The 24,411-nt window shown below is 57.8% G+C and overlaps 3 protein-coding genes across 4 annotated transcripts; 2 read left to right on the forward strand and 1 right to left on the reverse strand.

Moving 5' to 3' along the window:
* Positions 1-124: 124 nt before the first annotated feature.
* Positions 125-6,778, forward strand: PARP3 (poly(ADP-ribose) polymerase family member 3). Its single transcript, XM_058559964.1, is given in 10 exon segments — positions 125-1,492; positions 2,134-2,259; positions 2,514-2,702; positions 2,923-3,055; positions 3,145-3,371; positions 3,637-3,783; positions 3,983-4,069; positions 4,330-4,506; positions 5,651-5,807; positions 6,248-6,778. Coding segments are annotated over 10 exon segments (1,587 nt in total). The 5' UTR covers positions 125-1,318; the 3' UTR covers positions 6,418-6,778.
* A 5,053-nt stretch (positions 6,779-11,831) lies between these two features.
* Positions 11,832-13,057, forward strand: GPR62 (G protein-coupled receptor 62). The gene has a single exon (XM_058559977.1). The coding sequence runs from the start codon at positions 11,874-11,876 to the stop codon at positions 12,963-12,965; it is 1,092 nt and encodes a 363-aa protein (XP_058415960.1). The 5' UTR covers positions 11,832-11,873; the 3' UTR covers positions 12,966-13,057.
* Positions 13,058-14,156: 1,099 nt separating this feature from the next.
* On the reverse strand, positions 14,157-24,344 carry PCBP4 (poly(rC) binding protein 4). 2 transcript variants are annotated; one of them, XM_058559999.1, is made up of 13 exons: positions 24,192-24,344; positions 17,957-18,101; positions 17,750-17,773; positions 17,607-17,639; positions 17,260-17,376; positions 16,901-17,032; positions 16,613-16,741; positions 16,290-16,364; positions 16,075-16,119; positions 15,934-15,997; positions 15,760-15,812; positions 15,502-15,644; positions 14,157-15,070 (listed from the first exon to the last, which is right to left on the reverse strand). In XM_058559999.1, the coding sequence occupies exons 2-13, from the start codon at positions 18,035-18,037 to the stop codon at positions 14,782-14,784; spliced, it is 1,185 nt and encodes a 394-aa protein (XP_058415982.1). In that variant the 5' UTR covers positions 18,038-18,101; positions 24,192-24,344; the 3' UTR covers positions 14,157-14,781. The 2 variants fall into 2 exon arrangements, with proteins under 2 accessions (XP_058415982.1, XP_058415974.1); XM_058559991.1 differs by having other exon boundaries at positions 14,158-15,070; positions 15,502-15,671; positions 24,192-24,343.
* Between the last annotated feature and the right edge of the window lie 67 nt (positions 24,345-24,411).

The raw sequence follows: 24,411 nt of genomic DNA on the forward strand, positions 1-24,411 counted from the left end.
TTTGGCCTCGCCTCCTGGAGCTCCTATAGCCTCCCTCGCCAGGCTCCAGCAGGAAGCAAGCCTCTTCCCGGCGCTTCCGCCCCAAGGCTGTGGCGCGTGCGCTCTGCTACTTAGCTGACGTCTAAGGAGGGGTCCGACCAGGGGGGCCTTCTCTGTGTTTGCGCCCGTTGGACGCTTGGGGGCGCCAGAGATAGGGGTTCCATGTCCCGGAGCGTGCCTCCTCCTCGTCGGGGGCGGGGGCGAGAGTGAATCAGCCTGGCACTAGATAACCGGGGGATCCCGGCAGCCCCAGGGAGAGGGAGGCAATGCCCACACCCGGGCCTGAGGTCGTTGGGCCGCCAGTGGACACGTATTGCATGCCACAGGCCAGACGAGCAGCGCTAAGGGCGCGTCAGTCCCCTGGGTCCCCATCAAGTGTCCCCATCAAGTGTTCACGCATCCGTGGGAGATGCTGCCCGCCTCGGCCTGTCCGGCTTCTGACTCACCATACTGGTGAGCACATAACTGGAATCCTACACTCCACCCTCAGCTCCACCCCTCTGGCGGTTGTCGGGAAGCCTAAGCCTTACAGAGGGTTGCAGAGGGGCCCTGGAACAAGGACTACCAGGAAGTCCTGATGCCAGGCGGGGTAACCCACCTCTGCCAGGTCCCTGCTTCTCTTAGGTGAGTGCCCTATGGCCTGCTCACAGCCCTCCACAGGGCAGGGCTGGGTGGGACTGGCCCTTGACCTCTGGCAGTACAAGGCTAGTTGTCTGGGACCCTGGCTGGCACCCTAGAACTCTTGAGTGCCTTGGGAAAGGTTTCTACACCACTAGGTCCCAAGCTCTTGGGGGATAGGTCTGGCCCAGGAGTGCTGCCCCCCGGGACAGCTGCCCACTCTCCTCCATAGCTGGGGTGACTCAACCCAGCAACCATGCCAGGTCCGAGTTAACTGAGAGGGGGAGGAGCAGGCAGTACCCAGAGAGTGCTCTGGAGGGAGGAGGAGCCCAGAAGTGGTGGGGGAGATTCTCCTTTCACTTTCCCTACCACTTCTGGACACACTGGAGAGCTAGAGAAGGTAGGGAACCACTCTTCCTTGACCCGAGTTGGCAGACTGGACAGGGTCATGGTCTGGCCGCTGTGACTGGGGAAAGGGGTATATCTGGGGTGCAGAGAGCCAGTTTTGGTCTGGGGCTGGGAATGGGGAAGTGGAGGCAGGCGGAGGCAGTGGGAGGTCACCAAAGGGCAAACCTAGGGTACAGCCATTTGTGCTGTGCCAGCCAGGTGGGGTGCAGAAGCTGTGGAGGCCTAAGGGCCCCCACAGTGCCCCAGAACAGCCATGGCTCCAAAGCGCAAGCCCCCTGTGCAGCGTGAGGGCCCTGAGAAGAAGAAACAGGGGTCAGAGGAGGACAGCTTCCACTCCACTGCCAAGGCCCTCAGAGCTGCACCCACAGAGAAGTGCACAGTCTGAGTGGACCCTGCATGCCCACTCAGCTGCAGCCCTGGGACCCAGGTAAGCTATAGACCCCAGCCAGGCCCAGAGCCTCCTAGGTACAGATACTTTCAGACCTTCTCCCCTCCCCACTAGGACTAGGCTCTGGCCACATAGCTCATGGCTCCCAAATAAGCTATGTTCTCCTGAGACCCCAAAGGTCAGACGGGCTATATCCCATCAGATCTGGGCAGGTCGTGTCTGCTCTTCAGACCCCAGCACAGGCCCCTGCGCTTGTCAGGCTTCACCCCAACACACTTAAGGCAGGGCTTTAACCCCCTCAGTCTCCCCAGGGCTCACATATGTCCCCTCAAAGCAGCCACACAGAGTAGAGCCATGTCCCCTATGATCACCAGCAGGGCAGAGTTGTGTCCCTGTCAGAACCCCTAGGGCAGAACTATGTGTCCCTCAGATTCCTAGACCCAGTCATGTCCTCCCAGAACCTCCCCCCACTGCCCAAGTTTAGCCATATCCCTTCAGACTGTGTCCCGCAGGCCAGAACTGTGACCCCCTCAAGCCTTCCGAGACAGAGCCTCCTCTGACACCTTAGTACAGTCTGACTCCTGTTCCCATCAGACCCCTGTCATCTGCGGCCGTGTACCCTATCCCACCCAAGAGCAGCCCAAGCCAGCCTGCCCTCCCCACGCCCCCTCTGGCCCCAGGTGCATGAAGACTACGACTGCACCCTGAACCAGACCAACATCGGGCGCAATAACAACAAGTTCTACATCATCCAGCTGCTGAAAGACGGTGACCGCTTCGTCTGCGGGAACCGCTGGGGCCATGTGGTGAGTGCCACCTGCCCACCCTGTGCCTGTCTCCTACCCCACCTCTCCCTGCTCAACACACATCCCCCCTGCTCCCCAGGGTCCCCACAGGTTACTCAAGCTGAAAGGCCATGGCTGCTGACTGTGCCCCCTCCCCACCTCCAACTGTCCAGGGCCGCTCAGCACAGGCCCTGGCACAGCTGGCACAGCAGAGGCCAGCAAATGTTTATAGTGGGCACTGTGGAGGGCACACCCCTGAGGGCTGTTGGTTGCAGGGAGAGGTGGGCCAGTCAAAGCTCAACTACTTCGTGTTACTGGAGAATGCAAAGAAGAACTTTGAGAAGAAATTTCGAGACAAGACCAAGAACAACTGGGCGGAGCGGGACCACTTTGTGGCCCATCCCGGCAAGTACACACTTATCGAAGTACAGGGAGAGGACGAGACCCGGGAAGCCGTGGTGAAGGTGGAATGGCCAGGGAGGGTGGCTGGGCCCTGGGCTGAGGGGGGCATTGGACAGACAGACCCAGCCGGTTGGGCTCTGCCACTGCCCAGCTGTGCAATCTTAGGCACAGACCTCCCCTCTCTGGCCTCAGTCTGGCCAATCTCTGTCTAATGCGGGGCCCTGCTCCAGGTGTGGGTGCCCTGCGCAGCTGCTCCTGCCCACAAGTGCCCTCTACCCCTAGGTGGACGGAGGCCCAGTGAGGACCGTGGTTCAGCGGGTGTGGCACTGCTCCCTGGATGCAGCCACACAGAAGCTCATCACCAATATCTTCAGCAAGGATATGTTCAATAATGCCATGGCCCTCATGAACCCAAGTGAGGGGAGAGGAGCTAGGCAGGGTGGCAGGGGCCCGGGGGTGGCAAGGCTGCAGGGCTAAGTCTCCGCACTCTCCCCATTCCCTTAGATGTGAAGAAGATGCCCCTGGGAAAGTTGAGCAAGCAGCAGATTGCACGGGGCTTCGAGGCTTTGGAGGCACTGGAGGTGGCCCTGAAAGCCCCCACAGATGGTGGTTTCATCCTGGAGGAGCTGTCCTCCCGCTTCTACACTGTCATTCCCCACAACTTCGGCCGCAACCGGCCCCTGCCCATCAACTCCCCTGAGCTTCTGCAGGCCAAGAAGGACATGCTGCTGGTGAGTGATGGCAGGTGGGCAGACAGTGGGGGTACCAAACAGACAGACTGGACAAGGGAGATGGGGGACAGATGGCCAAGAAGGCCCAAATAGATGGACTGCCATGGGCAAGCCGAAGGACAGGAGAGGGGAAAACCAGGCAGATAGATGGGGTGGGGGTGAACAGGTGGACAGACAGGTGGGGTGGCCATGGTCTTAGTCATTTGGAAGGGAGAGGAGAGGCCGGGGGTCAAGTAGACAGACCTGCTAGTGCCCATCGTCTTAGGTGCTGGCAGACATCGAGCTGGCCCAGACCCTGCAGGCAGCCCCTAAGGAGGAGAAGGTGGAGGAGGTGCCACACCCACTGGACCGAGATTACCAGCTCCTCAAGTGCCAGCTCCAGCTGCTGGATGGAGAGGCACCTGAGTACAAGGTGGGCAGGGCCCCACAGAGGAGCCCGGCTGACAGTGGGCTCTGCCCCTCTGCCCTCCAGGTGCCCAGAGGAGTCCCTCGCCCTCAGCCCTCTCTCCCTGTGTCTCTAGGGCCTGAGAACAGTTCTGGGACTGGGAGACCAGTGGTAGTTCGTCCACACGTCTCTCACCCTTGGCACCCAGCTTCTGCTGTCCCCGCAGGTGATACACACCTACTTGAAGCAGACCAGCAACAACTACAGGTGCCCTGCTCTTCAGCATGTTTGGAAAGTGAACTGAGAAGGGGAGGTGAGAGAGAGTCCCCCCAACTCCCTCCCCCATCACTACCTCATCCCTTATGGAGGTGACCTTGGCTTATCTGTCCCTTAGTGACTCGGCTTAGCCACTCTGACCAGTTTCTGCCAGGCCTAGGTCTTGTGCATGTGTGCATGAGTGTATGTGAGTGGCCAGGGGGGCCCTCGGCCTTGGTTGTACCCTCTGAACAGCAAGGAGAAGCCCCTGAGTTTGGATGGCATGACTCTCCCTGTTCCCACCTCCTCTCCCCCCAGGGAGATAGGTTCCAGGCCCACTCCACGCTGGGTAATCGGAGGCTACTGTGGCATGGCACCAACGTGGCTGTGGTGGCCGCCATCCTCACCAGCGGGCTCCGCATCATGCCGCATTCTGGTGGCCGCCTTGGCAAGGGCATCTACTTCACCTCGGAGAACAGTAAGTCAGCTGGCTATGGTGAGGTGCCACTTGGGGCCAAGCCCTGCGTGGGTATGGGGACGCTAAGGGGGCTGGGCCCAGTGCTTGCCCAACTTGTGATGGATCCGGGAGAGGAACCCTTGAATAGTTACTGCCCAGAGTACTCATCCTGCAGCTTGGAGGGACTCAGGGGAGGCGCCCAGTGGTCAGGGATGGCTTCCTAGAGAAGGCAATGCAGATAGGATGAGTGTGCCAACCAGACCTGGAAGGGGGCGAAAGAGGAGCCTTCAAGGTAAAGCAGCCAGGAGGTGGCACAAAGGCTGGGAGGCTGTGGCAGGTGAGGACCTCTGAGCATGACCTGATGATAAAGCTTAGAGCACATGCCTGGGGCTGGGCGGGGGCTGGGGCCCGGGAGGGTCAAGGGAGCCTCATCCAGGGAGCAATGGGGAGCCCAGTTAGACTTGTACGTAGCAGGGTCTCAGTGGCTGCAGCTGTGGGGAGGGTGGCAGAGGCCAGGGCAGTAGAGGTGGGGGAGGAGAGAGTCCACAAGAGGGATATGTGGGAGGTGGGACGGGCAGCGTATGGGAAAGGGTCAAAGGTGTCTCTAATGACCCCCAAGTATTTGTCCAGAGGTGTCCTCACTGAGGTGACCTCCCCAGACAGACTGCTCCTCAGCCTAGGCTGACCCCATCATTGGATACCACCACCACCCACCCATCTGAGAGAGCAAGGTCTGAGGATTCATCCAAGGGCAGGTGGGGCTGAAGTTCTAGGATGTCTGAGGCTGCCCAGGAGCCCACCAGGAGGACAGAGGAGCCTAAGAAAGAGTGGAGGGTGGCCTCAGGAGAGCCAGTGCAAGGGGGTCCCAGGGTAAGGGGTGAAGGATGCCGGTGGCAAAATCAGCAAAGCAGGCCAGGGAGAAAAGCCCTTCACCCCGGATTTGGTCACTAGGAGGCCATTACTGACTTTGGTGAGGGCAGCAGGGGGTGTAGAGGCCTGACTTCAGGAAGGGGTGGGAGAGAGCATGGCCAGAACAAGGGGGTGTTTTTAAGGATGGAGGAAGAGTGGGCACTTTTCTGGGCTGTGGCAGCAAAGCCAGAGGAAATAATGATGCAACAGAGGGGCCCAGGGAGTCAGGCAGGAGGGCGGAGCTGCCTACTCTGAACCTCCCTGTGTCCCCCGGTTACTGGCATGCACTGCGGGGCCCACGACATCGGCTACATGTTCCTGAGTGAGGTGGCACTGGGCAGAGAGCACCGTGTCACCACCGATGAGCCTAGCTTAAAGCAGCCACCTCCTTGCTTCGACAGTGTCATTGCCCAAGGCTGCACAGAACCCGGCAAGTCCTGAGAAGCTGGACAAGCCTGAGGTTAGAGGTGGGACTGAGATGGGGGACCGGACGCTTTCCGGGAGGAGGTGAGCAGGGAAGGGGCTGTGGAAAGGGAGAAAAAGAAGCAGGCTTTGTCACTGCAGTTATTCACTTTGTCATTTACCAAACACTCACTTATTTAACAAATGGTTCCTGGGCATCCGGGAGGGCTTCAAAGAAGAGGTGTCATTGAGCATTGAAAGATGAGTGGGCATTTCCCAGGCAGAGAAATGGGGGAGGATATTCCAGGCAGAAGGCCCAGCCTGTGCAGTAGTAGTTTGGAGGTTGGCAAGGTGGGAATGAGCAGGCATGCCCTGTAGCAGAAGTGGAAAGCATGGGGGCCAGGACTTACTGGTAAAGCTGAGGACCAGTGACCCTTGGGTAACCATGGCCCTTGCTGTGCCCTGCAGATCCAACCCAGGACACCAAGCTGGAGCTGGATGGCCAGCAAGTGGTGGTGCCCCAGGGCCGGCCAATGTTCTGCCCAGAGTTCCGCTGCTCCAGCTTCTCCCAGAGTGAGTATCTCATCTACCAGGAGAGCCAGTGCTGCCTGCGCTACCTGCTGGAGCTTCGCCTCTGAGCTGTCCGCCGGCCTCCCGTCATTCTCAGTCTTCCTGCCCATCCCTGGTGCCCCCATATCACCCGTTCTTGCTCCCAAATCTCCCTCCTGTGTCCCAGACAGTGATCCGACCTCCCTCCAATCCTTGTTAGTCCTGGTGTGGCTGTGGCCCCAGCCTCGCCCACCTCCAAAGGTGATGGGCATGATGTACCAGCGTTGTTACTGGGACACAGATACAGTAGCCTATTCAAGGCTGTTTAGTTAGAGGGGCACAGGCTGAGGGTGGGCGGGATCCCACATCCACCTAGGCCATCCAGATTTGCCCAGACTGTCCATCTGAGAGGTGTGATCACCAAGGTAGGCTGAACTTCAGGCATGCACAGACAAGTTTATTAAACATTGTGTTCACTCGCCTCCCGGCCTCTGCTTATCTGTGCTGTAGCTGCACCAGGCCTGGGCCTCCTTTTTCTGCACGGTGACCCACCACACCACACAGCAGCTCCAGCCCCACTCCAAGGAGTGAGTACTCACAAGGGTTGATGTGGGTCACATACACGCCCCACCCACCCTGGCCGATCTACATCCATTACTACAACAACCGACCTCCTCTGATCATTGAGCCTTCAGAGGAGACCATCGTCATCAACTCAGAACTGTGGGTCATTTGGGGACCCACCGAGTGATTCTATCATTTAGCCCAGACGTGGCCAGGCAAATCAAGCATTGCTCATGTCTTGGCACCAGACTTCCATGTGCATCTTATAGCTGAGTATTATAGACAAGTTGAGCACGTATCCGAGGGACACAGCTCTGCAATCGGGAAAGGAATGCCAGTTATCACCCCAGGTCACCCTATCCACAAACGAGGGGTGCAGGCGCTAGAGGGTGTGCCAGGATCCAGTCCAGGGTCACATGCTGCGTGTACTTGTCATGTCTCTTTAGTCTCCTTTAATCTGAAACCATTCCTCAGCCTTTTTTTTTCCTTCATAGCTTTGACATTCTTGACACTCCTGAAGAGAACAGGCCAGTTGCTTCCTAGAATCTCTCTCAATTTGGGTTTGTCTGATGTTTTGTCATGAATAGATTCAGGGCTGCAATTTGGGCAGGAACGTTACATAAATGATGTGTCCTTGGTGTATTACATTGGGAGGGACACGCCCCACTCTTGGTGATGTTAACTTCAATTGCTTAAGGTGGTGTCCACCAGGTTTCACCACTGGAAAGTTACCGTTTCTCCCATTTAATTAATCAGTAATCTGTGGGAAGATACTTTGAGGTGCAAATGTCTCATTTCTCATCGACTCTCACCCGCTGGCTTTAACATCCACTGATGATTTTTACCTGAAATTGTTGACTTGAGTCAATTTTTGCTAAGATGGTTGCAAATGATAGTTATCTAATTCCATCATTTATTTTATATTTATAAATTAATATTCTTTCTTTATCAGTACGGATTTGTGGGTTCTTATTTTATTCCGTGGGTTATAATCCATTACTGTCTTTATTCTGATACTTAAATTGTCCCAGATATGGCCAGCAGAAGGTCCTTCAAGCTGACTCCTGTGTCTACATCATTTTTTGAGCACTTCCTTACTTTCTGGCATCACAAGATGTTCCAGGCTCATCTCACACACACCTGGAATCAGCCATTTCTCCAAGGAGCCCTGGTTCCCTAGAGTAGGAAATGGTGTTTAGAATCCAAGATCTGGACAGTAGATATGCTCCTTGGTACTGGAGTGTCATTGCTTTCAAGTCTTTGTAGCAAAGAGAGCTAGGAAACATGTATATGTAAATAAATAAACACATCTATCTATATCCATTTCTCCAATTCCAGTCCAACACCACAGCGTTCTTCCGTTCTACCCCAAATCCATATTTATACCTCCCTTCTCTAACAGTTAGAACCTTGGTTTTCATCAACATCAATATATTTACTTATTTGCTTAATCCCACACAAAAAGGAATTTCAGAATTGCTACACCCATACCACTGTGAAAAACAAACTTTCTAAGCAGAACTCAAGATTTATTGAATCTTATTCAAGATTATCTTTTTGTCTTTAGACTGAGGGTCAGTGGTCAAGGTAACAGTTTGAACACAGGTTCAAATGTTACTTGGATTAGTTATTATTTCACTTTGGTGCCGTATATTATTCATTTGAAATACAGGTAGGTTCATTTGTTTCTGTTTATATTCACTTTTAGGGTGTTTTCCTCATCTCCATTGATTTTTTTCAATAATTAGAACATTAACATAGTTCCAAAAAGTCCCATCTATACAAAAATGTGTGCTCAGAAGAGTGTCCTTCTCCTAGCCCTTTCACCCCACTCCCACCCACTTGCTGTAGTTTCTGGTTTATCCTTCCTGCATTTCTTCTTGCAAATTAAAAAATAAATAAACTGCAAAATGTTTTAACTTTTCATTTAGTTGAGTGATTTTGAAAGGAGCCTGCACTCTCCAACCCACCATAGCCCCCATCACTCCCTGTTGCTTCCCCCAGTCCACTTTTCTCGTTTGCCATACCCACCTGGCCCTGGTGAGCCCTCCCCAGGCCCAGGTGGCTCAGCAGCTGCCCCAGGTCTGCAGGCCTAACTGGGCAGGGAGAAGGCCAAGGCCTACTCCTTCCTCTGAACCAAGACCTCAGAAATCCAGCTCCACCTCGGAGAGGCACATGCCCACGTTCAAGTTGTGGCCAACTACAGGAAGTGGTGCCTGTGTGGACAGACCTAGGAAGCAGGTGACCTGGGTTCTAGGCACAACTCAGCTATGTCATCTAGAACACATTCCTTCCCTCTCTAAGCACCAATTTTCTCATCTGAATAATGGAGAATTGGACCAGAGCCCTTCGAATTCCAGTAGGAAACAAGTCAAACCTGGAGGTCCATGCCCTGGTGTCTACCACCTAGATCTGTGCTGATGCTGACCACGTGCGTGTGCTGGGCTCTAGGGGCACAGGCATGAGCAAGATGCAGATGAGGCCCCTGCTCTCCCGGAGCTTACATTCTAGTAAAACAGGTTCTAAACAAACACATGTGTAAATGTGAAATGTGATAGCAGGTAGGAAAAGTGCCAGGAAGAAAAATAAAGCAGGGTAAAAGGATTAGTGACGGGAAGGTAGAACAATTTTTAAAAAGACGGTCACTGAAGGCCTCTCTCAAGCAGAGACCTGAACTGGCTGAAGGAGCAAGCCAGGGACAGATCCGAGGGAAGGGAGTTCTGACAGAGGAAACAGCAAGTGCAAAGATCTTGAGATGGAAACCAGTTTGACGTGTGGGAGGACCAGCAAGATGATTGCTACGGCTGGAAGTACAGGAGGCAAGGAGGAGAGAGAGGTCAGAGGTGGGGAGAAGGCCAACTCAGCACAGAGGAGCTGAGACTCTGTCCTGGTGATGGGAAGCTCTGGGAGGGATGCGAGTAGGGTCATGATCTGACCTGATTTGTTTTCAGAGGGATCCACTTCAGCTGCTGTGTAGAGTGGACTGTAGGGTGTGTGTCAGTCAAGATCCAGTCAGTGAAACAGAAATCACTCTAGGTATTCCACACAAGGGGAATCTGATACAGGGAAGGAAGTGAACCACCAAAGGGATGGTAAGGCAGTCCAAAGATTGGCAACAGCAGGAAGTTCCTACCACACTTAGGCTAGAAGGGTAATGGAAGGAAATGGTATTCCAGTACCCAGAGACCAGGGTCACCCTACAGGCCCCAGAACCACAGAGGGGGTCGCCTGAAGGAGAGAGAGGCTGTCTTCCACAGACGCAGATCCAGAGCCCCAGGCTAAGCACGAGAAGGAAAATACCCCGGCTTCTTCTCTCCTTGCATCCTCCAGTCTTCTGCTGATAACTTCCATTGGCTGAATATACCCAAAAATCAACTGGCAAAGGAGCCTGGGAAGTACAGTTCCCTGGAAGGCACAGCAGCACTGGGGAAGACTGCTAGGACCCAGGGGGCTGGTGCCAGGCCCTGTCTCTCCCTTGCCAGCTCTGTGTGTCTCTAAAGGGCAAGACAGGCAAATGACCAGCACAAGGTACAGGAGCAGAAGCCAGGAGACCAGTCAAGAGGATGCTGAAATGGTCCAGGTGAGAGGTGCCGGTGGCTGGGACCATAGTACTGAGAGTGGTGAGAAATGACTGGATTCAGATACGTTGATGGATTGGATGTGGAGTGTGAGGGAAAGGGAGGTGTCAATGAAAACTTCTGAGATGGAGTTTACCAGATGGGAACGCTCCTCCTCACTGAGAGGAGCAGGTTGGGAAGGGGTCAAGAGTCATGGTTCTGTTTTGGACAATAGGATGTTTGAGATGCCCAGTAGTCAAAGTACTGGGGGAGATGCTGAAGAAGCAGCTGGATCCCCAAGTCTGGGGTTGGGGAGAGGAAGGAGCTTCAGATACAAATGCAAGCCATCAGGGTATAGATGTGGTTTTGCCATGGGACTGGGCAACTTTACCTGGGGGCATATGCCCCACTGGAGTCACGTGGCTTTCCCTGAGCCAGCCACATTGCGGGGATGCCATACACTGACTGGCCAGGACTGGGCTTTGTGCCTAATCAGGAAAATGGAGGGTGGGGATCTTGCTCACCCAAACCGCAAGTCCTGAGCGTTGGGGAGGGGTGGTTTCCTAAAGAAAACACAGGTGCTCTTAGCAGAAGGGGACTTACTTGTTAACAGCAAAAACAAAACAAAACAAAACACAACAGTTGCCCCCTAAGGCCTCCTCTCATTAATTCCACACACTGTCATGAAGCAGCTATTCAGTGCCAAGCTAATACGGCTGAGCACCACCACCGGCCAAGTCCTGCGATTTTTCCCTCACTTTACCTAGCCTCCTCTCCAAGAGAACTAGCCCTCCTGGGGGCCTGAGCGTACCTAGGGGTCTCCCTGCTCCAGCTCTTTCTTACTGGTACCTCAGTTTCCCCTCAGTACAAGGGCTGAATGATCTTATTACCCCCACTGATGGGGACGGGAGAGGAGAGCAGATGGGAGGCCACTTCCAGCTCCTGGGAAAGGCAGAGCAAGGTCTGGCTGACTCCAAAGCCCACCCTCTAACGTCCTCAGTCTAGACTCCAGCCTGTGCCTGCTCTGAGCCCCCCTTCAGAGGCACCCCCAGCACTTCCACAGCACAGCCTCTAGCCTCCAGCTGGCAGCTGCTAGGACCCAGGGGTCTGGTGCCAGGCCCTGCCCCTCCCTTGCCAGCTCTGTGTGTCTCTAAAGGGCAACATCAGAGTGACAGTCAGTACCATCTCCAGCAGGAACTGAGTTGCTGGGGCAGAGGAGAGAGCCGCAGTCTCAGCCTTGCATTCCTCCATGGGGCCAGCCAAGCCCGCAAGAGGATGGCAGCCTGGGCGTCGGAGCCAGCGCCCGGGCAGCCTATGAGGTGAGGGGCCAGAAGAGCAAGAGACGGGTGATGGGAATGGGGGGAGGGGGAGACGCTCCATTTCGCTCTCTGCATCCCAGCACAGGGTGAAGCCTGAACACCCGAATGGCCAACACTACAGGGCTGAACGCCACAGAAGTCGCAGGCTCGATGGGGTTGATCCTGGCTGCTGTCGTGGAGGCAGCAGCAGTGCTGGGCAATGGCGCGCTGCTGGTCGTGGTGCTGCGCACGCCAGGACTGCGCGACGCCCTCTACCTGGTGCACCTGTGCATCGTGGATCTGCTGGCGGCCGCCTCCATCATGCCGCTGGGCCTGCTGGCCGCGCCGCCGCCCGGGCTGGGCCGCACGCGCCTGGGACCCGCGCCCTGCCGCGCCGCGCGCTTCCTCTCGGCTGCGCTGCTGCCCGCCTGTACACTCGGTGTGGCCGCGCTTGGCTTAGCGCGCTACCGTCTCATAGTGCACCCGCTGCGGCCCGGCGCGCGGCCTCCGCCCTCCCTTGTGCTCACTGCCGTCTGGGCCGTGGCGGGGTTGATGGGCGCGCTCTCCTTGCTCGGGCCGCCGCCCGCACCGCCCCCTGCCCCAGCTCGCTGCTCGGTCCTGGCCGGGGGCCTCGGGCCCTTCCGGCCGCTTTGGGCGCTGCTGGCCTTCGCGCTGCCTGCCCTCCTTCTGCTTGGCGCCTATGGCAGCATCTTCCTTGTGGCGCGCCGCGCCGCCCTGCGGCCCCCGCTGCCAGCGCGAGGGTCCCGGCTGCGCTCAGACTCTCTGGATAGCCGCCTCTCCATCTTGCCGCCCCTCCGGCCTCGCCTGCCTGGGGGCAAAGCAGCCCTGGCCCCAGCGCTGGCCGTGGGCCAGTTCGCAGCCTGCTGGCTGCCTTACGGCTGTGCGTGCCTGGCGCCCGCTGCGCAGGCCGCAGCGGCCGAAGCGGCCGTCACCTGGGTAGCCTATTCGGCCTTCGCGGCTCACCCATTCCTGTACGGCCTGCTGCAGCGCCCCGTGCGCAGGGCGCTGGGCCGCCTCGCCCGCGAAGCGCTGCCCCGACCCCCGCGAGCCTGCACTCCACGGGCGTGGCACCCGCGGGCCCTCTTGCAGCACCTCCAGGGACCTACAGAGGGCCCTGCCCTAGGCCCTTCTGAGGCACTAAAACAAGCTCCAGATTTGGCAGAAGGGGAGAGCCTGAGAAGGCCAGAGACCACCTGAGAGATCTGTCTCCCAAGCTGAGCTGGGACTGGAGAACGGAGGGCAGTATCAGAAGGAGCCCATCCAGGGCCGGCCCCGTGGCTTAGCCGTTAAGTGCGCGCGCTCCGCTGCTGGCGGCCTGGGCTTCGGATCCTGGCGCCCTCCGACTCACCGCTTCTCCGGCCATGCTGAGGCTGTGTCCCACATACAGCAACTAGAAGGATGTGCAACTATGACATACAACTACCTGCTGGGGCTTTGGGGAAAAAATAAAAATAAAAAATAAAAATAAAAAAAGAAGGAGCCCATCCAGCGTCCTGCACAGGTTGTGGCAGGTGCCTAGCCTGGACTTCTAACTCTGGAACATGAGAAAGAAAAGGGCCTGCAGGACCGGCCCTGTGGCTTAGCGGTTAAGTGCGCGCGCGCGCTCCGCTGCTGGCGGCCCAGGTTCGGATCCTGGGTGCGCACCGCCGCACAGCTTCTCCGGCTATGCTGAGGCTGCGTCCCACATACAGCAACTAGAAGGCTGTGCAGCTATGACATACAACTATCTACTGGGGCTTTGGGGGAAAAAAAATAAATACAAAAAAAAAAAAAAGGTTGCAGCATTTAAAAAAAAAAAAAAGAAACAAGAAAAGGGCCTGCAGCCTCCTGAGGCCCAGAGGCTTCTGGGAACTAAGAATCCTGGATTCTGGGCCCAACTCTGCATGGCCTTGTAAACAGACCTACCCTTCCGTAGGCTTCAGTTTTCCCATCTGTACCCTGGACCATCTCTAAGGGCTCCTCCAGCTTAGGTGGTTTGGACACTCATGGATGATCCGCAGGCCAAGGAAAGAGCAGAGGTGGGCAGGATCACAAAGAAGAGGACCTAAGGGCTCACAGCCAAAGGGATGGGCCAAGCAGGGCAGGGTCTGGATTACAGCCACAACAGGAGAAACCAGTGGAGAGACACTCAGAAAGACTTCCCTGACATCTGCACCGAGGAGAGGCTGAACAAAGCTACTGGAACTCCTCCATCAGCCTCTAAAATACCCAGAAAACAACCGGATCAGTTTGGTGCTGGAGGCAGGAGGCTGGACAACATGACCCCCAAAGGACCCTGAAGCCCCAGAACTGGCAAATGGAAGGAGCCAAGGCCCAACCAGGCTGGTGGATTCACAGATGGGGGTCCTCTGGGGCCTCGGCTGCACCTATTTTCTGAAGGTTTTGCTAACACCCACAGTGGTTCACAGCTTCCTGGTCTCTGAGAATATTTATTCAAAAACAGGGATTGAAAAAACTGTACAGAGTTTGTCTGCTGCTGAGAACTCGGCCCCTGCCCCACGCCACTCCCCCAGCTGCTCGGCAGTGCCCCCTCTCTGGGTTGCCCTCTGCCAAGCCCAGCCAGTCCATTCCAGTCAAAAGGGTATCAGTGGAAGCAGCAGGAATCTGCAGGGAGGTGGGGAAAGAAGCATGGCCCCCAGCCACCCCCAGCCCTCCTCCCTGTTCCCCACAGGGGGGTAGTAGGCTGGGAAGCCCTAAGGGATGGGGAGTACATGAGTGACCTCCCCCAAAGTGGGGGCACTAAGGACGCTTCCTGCATCCAAGCACAGAGCTAGAGGGTGTGGAACCCCCTATTCCTGGGGCTGCCGCAGCTCCTAGAACCCTGGGCCAGAAACTGCCCCCACTCTGAGAGGAGGAACTCCCACAGACCAGGGCCAGATTGGGGGTGCATCCATGCGTCTGGGCATTAGCGGTGTTTGGGACTCCACGGTGGAGTCTCCTTGGGCAGGTAGGGTGCCGAGGCAGCCCCCTGCCAGCGGTCCTGCCTGCCCCCGCGCCTGTGCCTCAGCTGGCCTCAGTAGGGGGAGAATTTCTGCCGCTCAGCTTTCTTGCTCCCATTGGCCGCTGCCATCTTGGCAGTGTAGGCTGCCAAGCCCGGCGGCGGCCCTGGGGAGGCAGGTGGTAGAGCCAAGAAGGGCACAGGCTTGAGGCCGATGAAGTTGGAGAGGGAGATGGCATAGGGTGTGCCCAGCAGGCCTGGGGGAGCCGTGGGCAGGGCCGTCAGGGGCGGCGAGAAGGGGGCAGGCAGGTCTGCAGGGGCTGAGCCAGGCGTCCCCCCAGAGGTAGACTTGGCCGTTTCTAGACTGGAGAGAAGGATATGGGGGGAATGAAGGGGAAGGTGGGGGTAAGAGAGGGGGCAATGAAGGCAAATATAGGGGGCAAGATTAGATGAAAGAGACAAATTGCCAACAATGACATGGGGCAGATGTGTTTGGGGAAAAGATAGGAAAGTGGGAGATGGGGATGGGAAGAAAGGACAAGTAGATACAGTATGGGGTGAGGGGAGAAATGAAGAGGCCAAAAACCCAGGGAAAAGAACCAGGGATGGGGAAAGAGGACATGAGGGACGGATGTAGACAGGGAAGATGGGGCAACATGGAGTGAGTGAGGCAGGGTTAGGGGAGGAAGACGATGGACCCAGACAGAGAAGGGAGGTCAGCTCTCCCCACCCGACCTGTACCTTTCCCAGGCATTTAAGCCCTGTGAAATGTGACACACCCAGCCCCCAACTCACCAGGCAGTGATGAGGTACTGGGCCAGGGCGATGGAGACCGGGGAACCAGTGATGGTCACGTGCCGTTCGCCAGCACCTTCTGCTTGGTTTCCGATCTTGATATGTGCCCCTGACATCTGCCGGATCTCACTGATCTTGCTGCCCTGGCGCCCGATCACGCAGCCAATCAGCTGGGGGGAGGGCGGAATTCAACCCTAGGCGAGGCTCAGACCCCCGGGCCCCCCTACCCACCCTCAAACCACCCCATCCCCTGCTCACGTCGTTGGGAACCAAGAACTCCTGCGAGCTGGTCTGTGCACCAGGATCCAGTCCTGGGGGGGAGAAGAGGGATTGGGCGTGGTTCTGGGCCTTTCCTGCCTCCCATGTCCATTCCAGGGGGGCTCCCTGGCCCCTTGGAATCTGCCCCCGCCTCCTTCTGCAGGGGCTGCTCACCTGGCACCATGCTGGGTGAGGCAAAAGGGACTGCGTGGCCAGAGAGCTGCTGGAGCTTGGTGACCTGTGCCAAAGAAGAGGGGTTAGAAGTCAGAGGAGGCTTGGTTCCGGAAGTGGTGCCTTGTGCTGTGGGTCACTCACCTCAGCTGAGGTCACAGCCCCATACTGACCCTGGACAGAGAAGCCCTGTGGGGACAAAGTGGGTGAAAAGGGGGTTACTGCGACAGGTCAGGACATTTTAGCCAGTTACTCCTCCCCCCTCTCCCTGGACCTCTAATTCCTTCTTCCATCCCCTCCCCCATCTCAATCCCCCTCCTCCAGTAATGCCTCCTACCCCTCCTGCTGTTCCCCCTCACCTGGTTGGCGGAGAGAAGGACGGTACCTAAGGAGAGGCTTGGATGATATGGGATAGTGGCTCCTTTGGGTGGGGACTGGAAGGCACAAATAGGGAGGCTCTATCAGGACCCTCTCAGGCCTCACTGACCTCCCCAAGGGCTCTATATTCTCAAGGCCCTGCCCATGACCCCCAGGTAAATGCATCCCAATATCCTGGAGCTCCTAATCCATCCCTGCAGCCCCACCCTGCCCCCACCTGGTGTCACAGGCATAGGATTTGGGGGACTGAGAAGGCAAGCCCAGCGCCCATCCCATGTCCACTCTCCCTGTCCCAGGGCGGCACCTCCAGGATAACAGCGCAGATCTGACGCACACACAGGATGATGGCATCAGGCACCCCAGACACGGTGACAGCACGCTCTGTAGAGTTGGGGAGCAGGTCCCCTGCCACCTGCACCTGGGCACCTGTGGTCTGCAAGCAGAGAACAGAGGCCATTTCTGGCTGCTCCCATAACCCAGAGTAGTGCTGCCCAGGCTTGGAGCTCCCCAGGGGATAGGAAGCCATAAGCCTAGGTCCCCCCTCACAACTGGAGGGTGGGACTCCCAGCAGGTGGTATCCCCTTTCCCTCACCTCTCGGATCTCCTTGATCTTGGTGCCAGCCTTCCCAATCAGTGAGCCACACTGGCTTGCAGGGATGACAAGGCGCAGGGTCACCGGAGGCCTGGAGACATTCCCACCATTTGCAGGAGCAGTGCAAAGGTCCTGAGCAGGAAGACTGTGCGTTGGCCATGCTTACCCCTTCTGCTCTCTTGCCCCTGGAGCACCTTTCTGCTGAAGGATGAAGGAAGGAAGCCCTCCCCCAGTCCCATTCCAACGAGAGAACCCTGCCCTGGGCTTGGCCTCCTCTCCCACCCATAGCCACTGTGCGGAATTGCAGTCCTGTTACTCCTGGGAACCACCTTGGCCTCTCACCCCAGCTTGCTACACACCTCGTCCAGCTTGAAGGCGATCATGGAGACCGCATGGAAGACGGCTGCCGTAGACCCAGTGATGGTGGTGATGCGCTCAGGGCAGGAGCCCTCAGAGATGGTGATCCGGGCACTGCTCTGCAGGTACAGGACAAGTGCAGGGCAGCGGGGCTCCTTCTCCGCTTCCTGGCCAGGAACCTGTCTGCCTGCCCCACTCACCGGGCACAAGCCAAGGCTGGAAACAGCCACCTTCTAGCGGCACTCACTGGTCATCCCAGATGGTGGGGTTCAGGGATAAGGTGGAACAGGGACCTCCCCTTCCCTCCAAATCAGGTGCCCTAGGCTCCTCTCCCAAACTCGATCCTCACCTGCTCCCGGATTCGCTTGACAGTCTCTCCTTTCTGCAGGAGACAAAATAGAGAATGGCTCTTAGCCTGAATGGTTATTGCCTCCTTTCCTGGACTGAGGCCTCAGGTCGAAGGGGACACACAGAGCAGAACCGGGTACCTACCTTCCCAATTATGCTGCCCACCTCCTGCAAACAAGACAAGAGTGGAGTCAGGGGGACACCAATCCCCAGACCCTGCTCCTCCCCGCACCGGGGGCAGGGGCTCCACAGGAGAGAGGCCACCTGAGATCAAACTCCCAGTTGGTCAGGCTTTGTCTCACCTTGCCCTCTGCCCCCTCACAAGCCACAGTGGAGCCCCCACCAACTCACCTTCCCATGCATCAGCATCCGCAAGGTGAGGGTGATGCTGAGCTCTGGCTCTTCCTCCAGCCCCGCATCTGAGCCGCTCATCCTGTCAGGCGGGGCTGGGGCCACAGTGGCCTGGGAGTGTGTCCACACTGCGGCCTGGCTGGCTCTGGTGGGGTGGCAGAAGAGGGGTGAGAGAGCAGCTCAGGTCTCCTTTGGGTCCTCTGCCCTTACATGGGGACCCCAGAGCCAGGCTAACCAAACTCCCAGAGAGGGAGACAGTGTGGACTCCAAGTTTCAAATGTCATAATGACCAGTGTGTGCTTGTGTGTAACTCACTAGCTGTGTAGCCCTGGACAGCTCATTTAACACATCTGGGCCTCAGCCTCCCCATCTTTAGGAAGAGGGATACCAAGTGCTACCCGCAAAGAGTTATGAGAATTAAAATGAGATAAGCACACATGTGGTAGGCACCTAGTCCCCATGAGTATCCTTCCTTTCCTCTCGCACATTAGAAGAAAGAATTAACTAGGAGGCCTATGGGAGTCCAGAGAGCGGGAGCCTCCTCCCTGACCTCTTGGAAGAGGGGACCTTGTGGATTGGGCCTTGAAAGTTGAGTTAAGGCTGAAAGGTTACTTCAAACAAGAGGCATGGCATCCAGGGGCCAGAGCCCCCACTGGCCAGAGTACGGAGGAGAGCTGGAGAGGAAGCAGCAGCAGCCATGGGGAGCCATGGGAGGTCTTGAAAGAAGGGTGGAAATGAAGATCATGAGGCTCTAGGAGGGGTCCTCTTGCCCCTACCTTCCCCAGACCTGGCAAAGTCTTGGGGAGGGTGGGGGGCAGGCCAGGAGTCCCACCGCCAGAGGCTACACCTGTCCACTAGAGGTCACTAAAGCAGAGGCTCCCTGCAGACAGCCATGAGCAGGGTTCATTCAGTACCTGGGGGTTGGCGGGGAGGTTAGGGAACAAGAGCCTACATAGAGTTTTCCAAGCACTCTCCTCCATGCTGAGGAGGCAAGAAGTGTCCAGGCTGGCCACATTCCCAGCCTGGAGCACTTTCTATTACACCAGAAACAAGTCACTTGGACTCTTTTCCTCACCCATAAAATGGAGGAAATGCTTCCCCCCAGGACTGGGTGATAGGTGATGGGTAAGAAAGGGACCTGGGGGGCTGGGGAATGTCAAAGCCATTAACTGATGGAAGAAGGAGGAGCCAGAGATTAGCTCCTGGGATTAGCCCAGCCGCCAGCCCTGCCCACCAGACCCCTTTTCATGCCCCGACTTAATCCTGAACCTTAATCCTGCTTGGAAATCCCTCTCCTCCAGCCGCTGTCTCCTGCCAAGGCTCAGCCTTGATGGGGAGCTCACTGGGGGACCAAAACCCAAGGAGGAAAACAGAGAGTGGGACCAACTGGTGCCGAGTCTGAGCCAAGACCAAGCCCTAACCCTGCAAATTCCTTCTGCAAAGGATGAGTGTGCTGGGCCTGGAGCACTCTGGAGACCTCTGGGCACCTTCCCCTCAGCCCCCTGCCCTACCCTCACATGAGGGTCAAGGGCATGGAGCTCTAGTCGAATGCCCTCTCAGGATCCAGAGCTTGGGCATGGAGTAGGAAGGGGGTGCTCCCCGCCTGGCTTTCTCAGGAAGCCTGAGCAAGCCACTGCAAGTATGAGGCTTCTGTTTCTTCATCTGCACCATGGGGGTGACAATCCTGTCCCCCTAAGCACCCAATAACTGTTGCCTCCCCAGCATCTGCTCCTCCCTCCCACCAAGTAGGCTCTCCAGAGGGCGGAGGTCAACAACGGATGCAGGGACTGTGCTCTGCGAGCATCCTGGCCAGCCTCATGCTGGCTGCCCTTGCTAACATTCCCCCAGCTGCCTGCACTTCCCCCAGCAAAGCACTTGTGATGACGTGCTTGGTTTCTGCCTCCCTGGACAGCCAAGCCCAGGAGCTCCTTAGAACAGCAGCCAAGGCTGCCACTTTCTCCTTGTGTCCCCAGAGCTCAGGCCAGAGAAGGTGCTCAGAACATACCAGTTAGCTGAACAGATGAATTCACCAAACAGGAGGGGAACCTGATGTCTAGAGAAGATCTGTAAGCTGCCCAAGGTCACAAAGAGGTGGGACATGGTAGCCCTAGCAGGGTCCTGCCTGCTAGTGCAGAGTTCCATCACATCCCCATCTGCCTCCCCTTTCTAGCTGTCCCATCTGGGTTTGTCAGTTCTCATCCTAGAGGGGGTCTCTTCAAAGGTGGGGAGGAGGCTTTAGCAGTCCCTGAGACCCCTGCCTGGCTAGTAGATGCGGGTTGTGTTTGGGAAGGACTGACAACTTGCCCAGAGCCACGGTCTTGAGCTCCAGAATTTTCTGGGGCTCAGGGACCCCTTTGGGGTGGTAAACGGTGGGGGACCTGATATTGTCCCCATACTATTTCCACATCACCTCTTGTGGGCATAAGCCTCCAGGAAAAACAGGGCAGAAGGGCTGGAATGTAGTCAGAACTAGGGCTCCTGCCCTGAAAAAGGTACCTGGGTCTGCAGCAGAGCCCCAATGCCCCAAATTCAATGGGTAACCTTTACCCACCTGTGCTATGTGGGGGTGGGGGGGGAGTGGCGGGGGGGAGTTGCTGGTCTCTCTGTGTCCTTCCTGTTCTGATGGACTCTCAAAGTCTTTCCCGTCTTTAGGAGAAAACAAGGCTCCTGACATAGGTTTCCCAAATTATTCTCCTAGGGGCCCTAAGAACAAGCAGCCCTATTAGGCATTCTGGCTCCCCTCCTGCCCTCACCGGGGCTCTAGGGAGTTATTTGCTGCTCCAGCCTGGTGGGCCCTGGGTCCCTGCTGGGCCACCCACATGGCAGCCATGCATCATGCCACACTGACCTCCAGCTCACCTCTGGGGGTGCCCAGCCCCCTCCTGGTCAGCAGGGCTCCCTGGCAGAACATACCAAGCCCAGAGCAGGCCTCTGATCCCAGTGTTCCCTCCGGCTCCCCAGGCCCCCTCCCCAGACCCAGTGCCCACTCCTGTAGCCCCTGGCTTACTGCCACTCAGGAGTAGGGGGTGGGGGTGGGATGACAGCTGTGTAAGCGATGGCGGCTGCCCCTTCCTGCCCCTCCCCCCCAGCTGTCTCTCTCTCATGACAGCTGCCCAATCAAAGGGCCGGGGGCTTAGCCAGCTCCCCACCCCATGCAGGGATCAAGTGTCCACCCGGCTTTGTTCTGGAGCAAGAACAATCCAGGGGAGGGGAGGGCTCCTGGGGCCAGGCGACTCCAGTAGACTGGCCCGCCCCTTGGGGGATTCCCTTGGCTCTGCTGACCAGAGCGTCTGGACCAACTAGGGCTTATAGACCCACCTGGGCTGGGGAGAGAAAGGGAGGTCCAGTCTCCAAATTCATCCCCCACCTCACATCCCCCAACATCCCCCTCAGCACCTCCAGCCCCCAACTAAGCAGCCTCCTTCTACTCCTGCTCCAAAAGCAGCCATGCTGGCCACACCCAGTGATGCTGGGGAATGGCTTAGGGCATCTAGTAAAGCAGGGCGTGGCAGGGGGGTGGACACTGGGCCTGGGGGCGATCAGCGTTAAGGGATCCTGACTCCCCTGCCCCTCCCCTTCTCTGAGCATGCTCATCCTTCCTGATTAGCCAGGCCTCCACAAGAACTGCCCCAGCATCCTTAGACCCAGGCGCCCAGTCTCTCAGCCTTACAGCCTCCCAGGATGGCCATCCATACCCACTTCTTAGGAGAGTTGGGGGAGAAGGGGCCTGCAGGGGAGCAGCCTGGGGTCTGCGAGCTTCAGCCTCTGCTTTCTTGACCCAGGGCTGCCCTGTAGACTCAGTGCTAGGCAGGGAACAGAAGCTCTGACAAGCTGGCTGGTGCCAGAAATGCTACAGCCTCCTTAGAGTACCGTTAGGCAACCCCCCAAGAGTCCTCACAGCCAAGGGAAACTGAGGCAGGCCCAGGCCCAGACTGGGCTCCAAGAGAAAAGGCACAGCTTCATAGCACAGCCCCACCCACTGTACCTATCCCCTCACTGTCTGACCCAAATTGAGAAAGGTCTCCAGCTTCTATTCTCCATGCTGGAGACTGGGTCACTCTCCCATTCAACAGCCATCCTTGGCTCCCCAATGCCCAAGGAATAAAGCCTGATCTCCACAGACAGGCACTCAAGGCCCTTTATGATCTGGCTCTTGCCAACTTCTCTTGTCTCATCTCCACCCCATCCCCCACACACACCAGGCTGCAAAACATGCCTAGCACCTCCAGGCCTCTGGGCCTTTGCCCAGGCTGATCCTAGTTTGAAATGTCCATCCTCCCCACTCTCTGTCAAAGTCTTTCTCAAATGCCACCTCCTCTGTGAAGCCCTCACCAACCTTCCAAGTCAGATATAATCACTCAGGCCTCTGCGCCTCCCAAAGGTATGCCTGCGACTCAAAGGAGCCCCAATGGGACATTTCTGAGCCTGTCTTTCCACCACATAGATTGCTCTAGGAGGGCAGGAGCTTCTCCAGGGAGGCAGGAGCCAGGACCCAGCTGAGTGTGCAGGGAGAAGACAGGGCTCACAGGGCTGGAGGCATTAGGGACCAGAGATGAGGCTAAGGGTCCCAGAGGAGCAGTGAGGGTGGAGTGAGAAGACCCAGGGCATGGGCACCAGCCACATGGGAGAGCCAGGCTCTGCCTGGACAGGATCCCTAGTTCCCATTCCTCAGCACCCCCAGCCCCTGCTCCTGCTGTTTCTCTGGGTCTAGGGGCTCCCCGGGCATGTCACTAGGGTGGGGGATTTGCACTGTGCTTTGAGATTTCTGGGGGCCCAGAGTGGGTTTCCCCATGGGGAAGGGGGCTTGGAAGAAGAGCTGGGGTGTGGCATAGGTTTCACAAAGTCAGGCTCAGCCTTTCACAGCTGGAAGGACCTCACCAGAGAGGAACCTGAGGCCCAGAGAGGAAGGGGCTTGTTTGTAAGGCTACATGAGCGGCAACTGGGAGAGCTGGGAGAACCCAGGGGTCCACCTGTGTGGCTCAGAGCTCTTTCCTCAAGAGGTCAGCGCCATTGGGCAACGGTGATGGAGGCTGGAGCGGGGGCAGTGATGGGAGTAGGGAGGGTGGACAGAGCCTGTCTGGGGACACAGGGCGGGGCAAAGCCAGCCTTCCTATGGCCCGGGCTTGCCAGGGTGTGTGGGCCGCTGCTCCCAGCCCCCACCCTGAGCATGCAAGAAGAACAATCCCCTTGTGTTTGGGCAGCCTGAGCCTGCATGCTGATGAAGGCCAGGGGGGGCTGGCTGGGGTGCCTTGGAGGTCGAGGGGCTTCCAGGGCCAGGAGGGGCTAGGGGGACCTTCAGATGGGAAAAGGATAGGGTGCCAGGTGCTGGCCCTGAAGCAATGAGGGTAACCCCAGGAAACAGTGAGGGCTGGAGCTGAGGTTTAAGTTCCTGGGGAGTCCTTGGGGTCTAGGAGTTCTTTGCGGGGGAAGGAAGGCCCCTAGGGACGCATGCCCTGTTGGTCCAGCATGAAAATGATCATCCTGGGCATGGTGGGGACCAAGGGTCCACATTCTGAGAGGAGGGAATACAACTGGCCCTAGGTGCATCCCCTTGAAGACCACTACCCAGGGTGGTGGAGCCGGGCAGGGCACTGGGTGCCACAGGTCTCAAGATGGCGGGCCTGGGATAGGGGAGTGAGGAGGCGGGCACCTCCCTCTCCTGGCCAGGCAGGCATGAGGGCCAGGCTGAAGTGAGTAGCCAGAGCCCCATCCACCCCCCAGGACTTCAGCTAAGAGGCTAGGTAAGAGCTGAGGGAGTGAAGAGCCGCAGGGGACGAGGGACCGCTCTGAGCCTCCAACTGTCACTTCACACACCCCTGGCCTGGAGGTCTGCGTCCGGCCCCCGCAAGGACTGCAGAGAATGGGAAGGGGTGTGTGCTGAGCCAGGAACTGCAGGGGAACGGCAGATGGGGACAGAGACGAAGCAGAACCAGAACCCGAGACAGGAGGTCGAGAGAAGAGCAGGTCCAGAGGACAGAAACAGCAGGTGGGATGAGGGCCTCAAATCTGGGGTCTCAGGTCCAGAAAGCCCCTCCCTGGTGCCGGGGGCTCTTCGCGCAGACCAGCGCCCCCCACCTGTGCAGGCCTGGGCCCATGTGGGACAAGGAATGTGCTCCTCAGTCTCCCAGTCCCCCAAACCCGGGACCCGGCCTGTGGACTCGGGCGCGAGCTCCCCGCCCCTGGCCGAACCCCCAAACTTCGCGGCCCGCGGTGCCCCGCCCGCCCCGCGCCCTACCTCGCTGGGGCTGTCCTGCGGCGGCGGCGGCGGCGCGGCGGCTGGGCCGCTCAGTCCCACATTGTCCCCGGGAGAGGCGGCCGCTCACAACTGCGAGTGACATCAGCTGCGAACAATGAGGGGTTTGACAGGCGCGGAGCCCGGCCGGCCCGGAGCCCGGCTCCGCGCCCCCCCCACCCCCCGGCCCGCCCGGCCCGGCCCCTCCCCGCCCCCTCCCCGG

This window comes from Diceros bicornis, chromosome 2 (genome assembly GCF_020826845.1).
Source record: "Diceros bicornis minor isolate mBicDic1 chromosome 2, mDicBic1.mat.cur, whole genome shotgun sequence".
Lineage (NCBI taxonomy): Eukaryota > Metazoa > Chordata > Mammalia > Perissodactyla > Rhinocerotidae > Diceros > Diceros bicornis.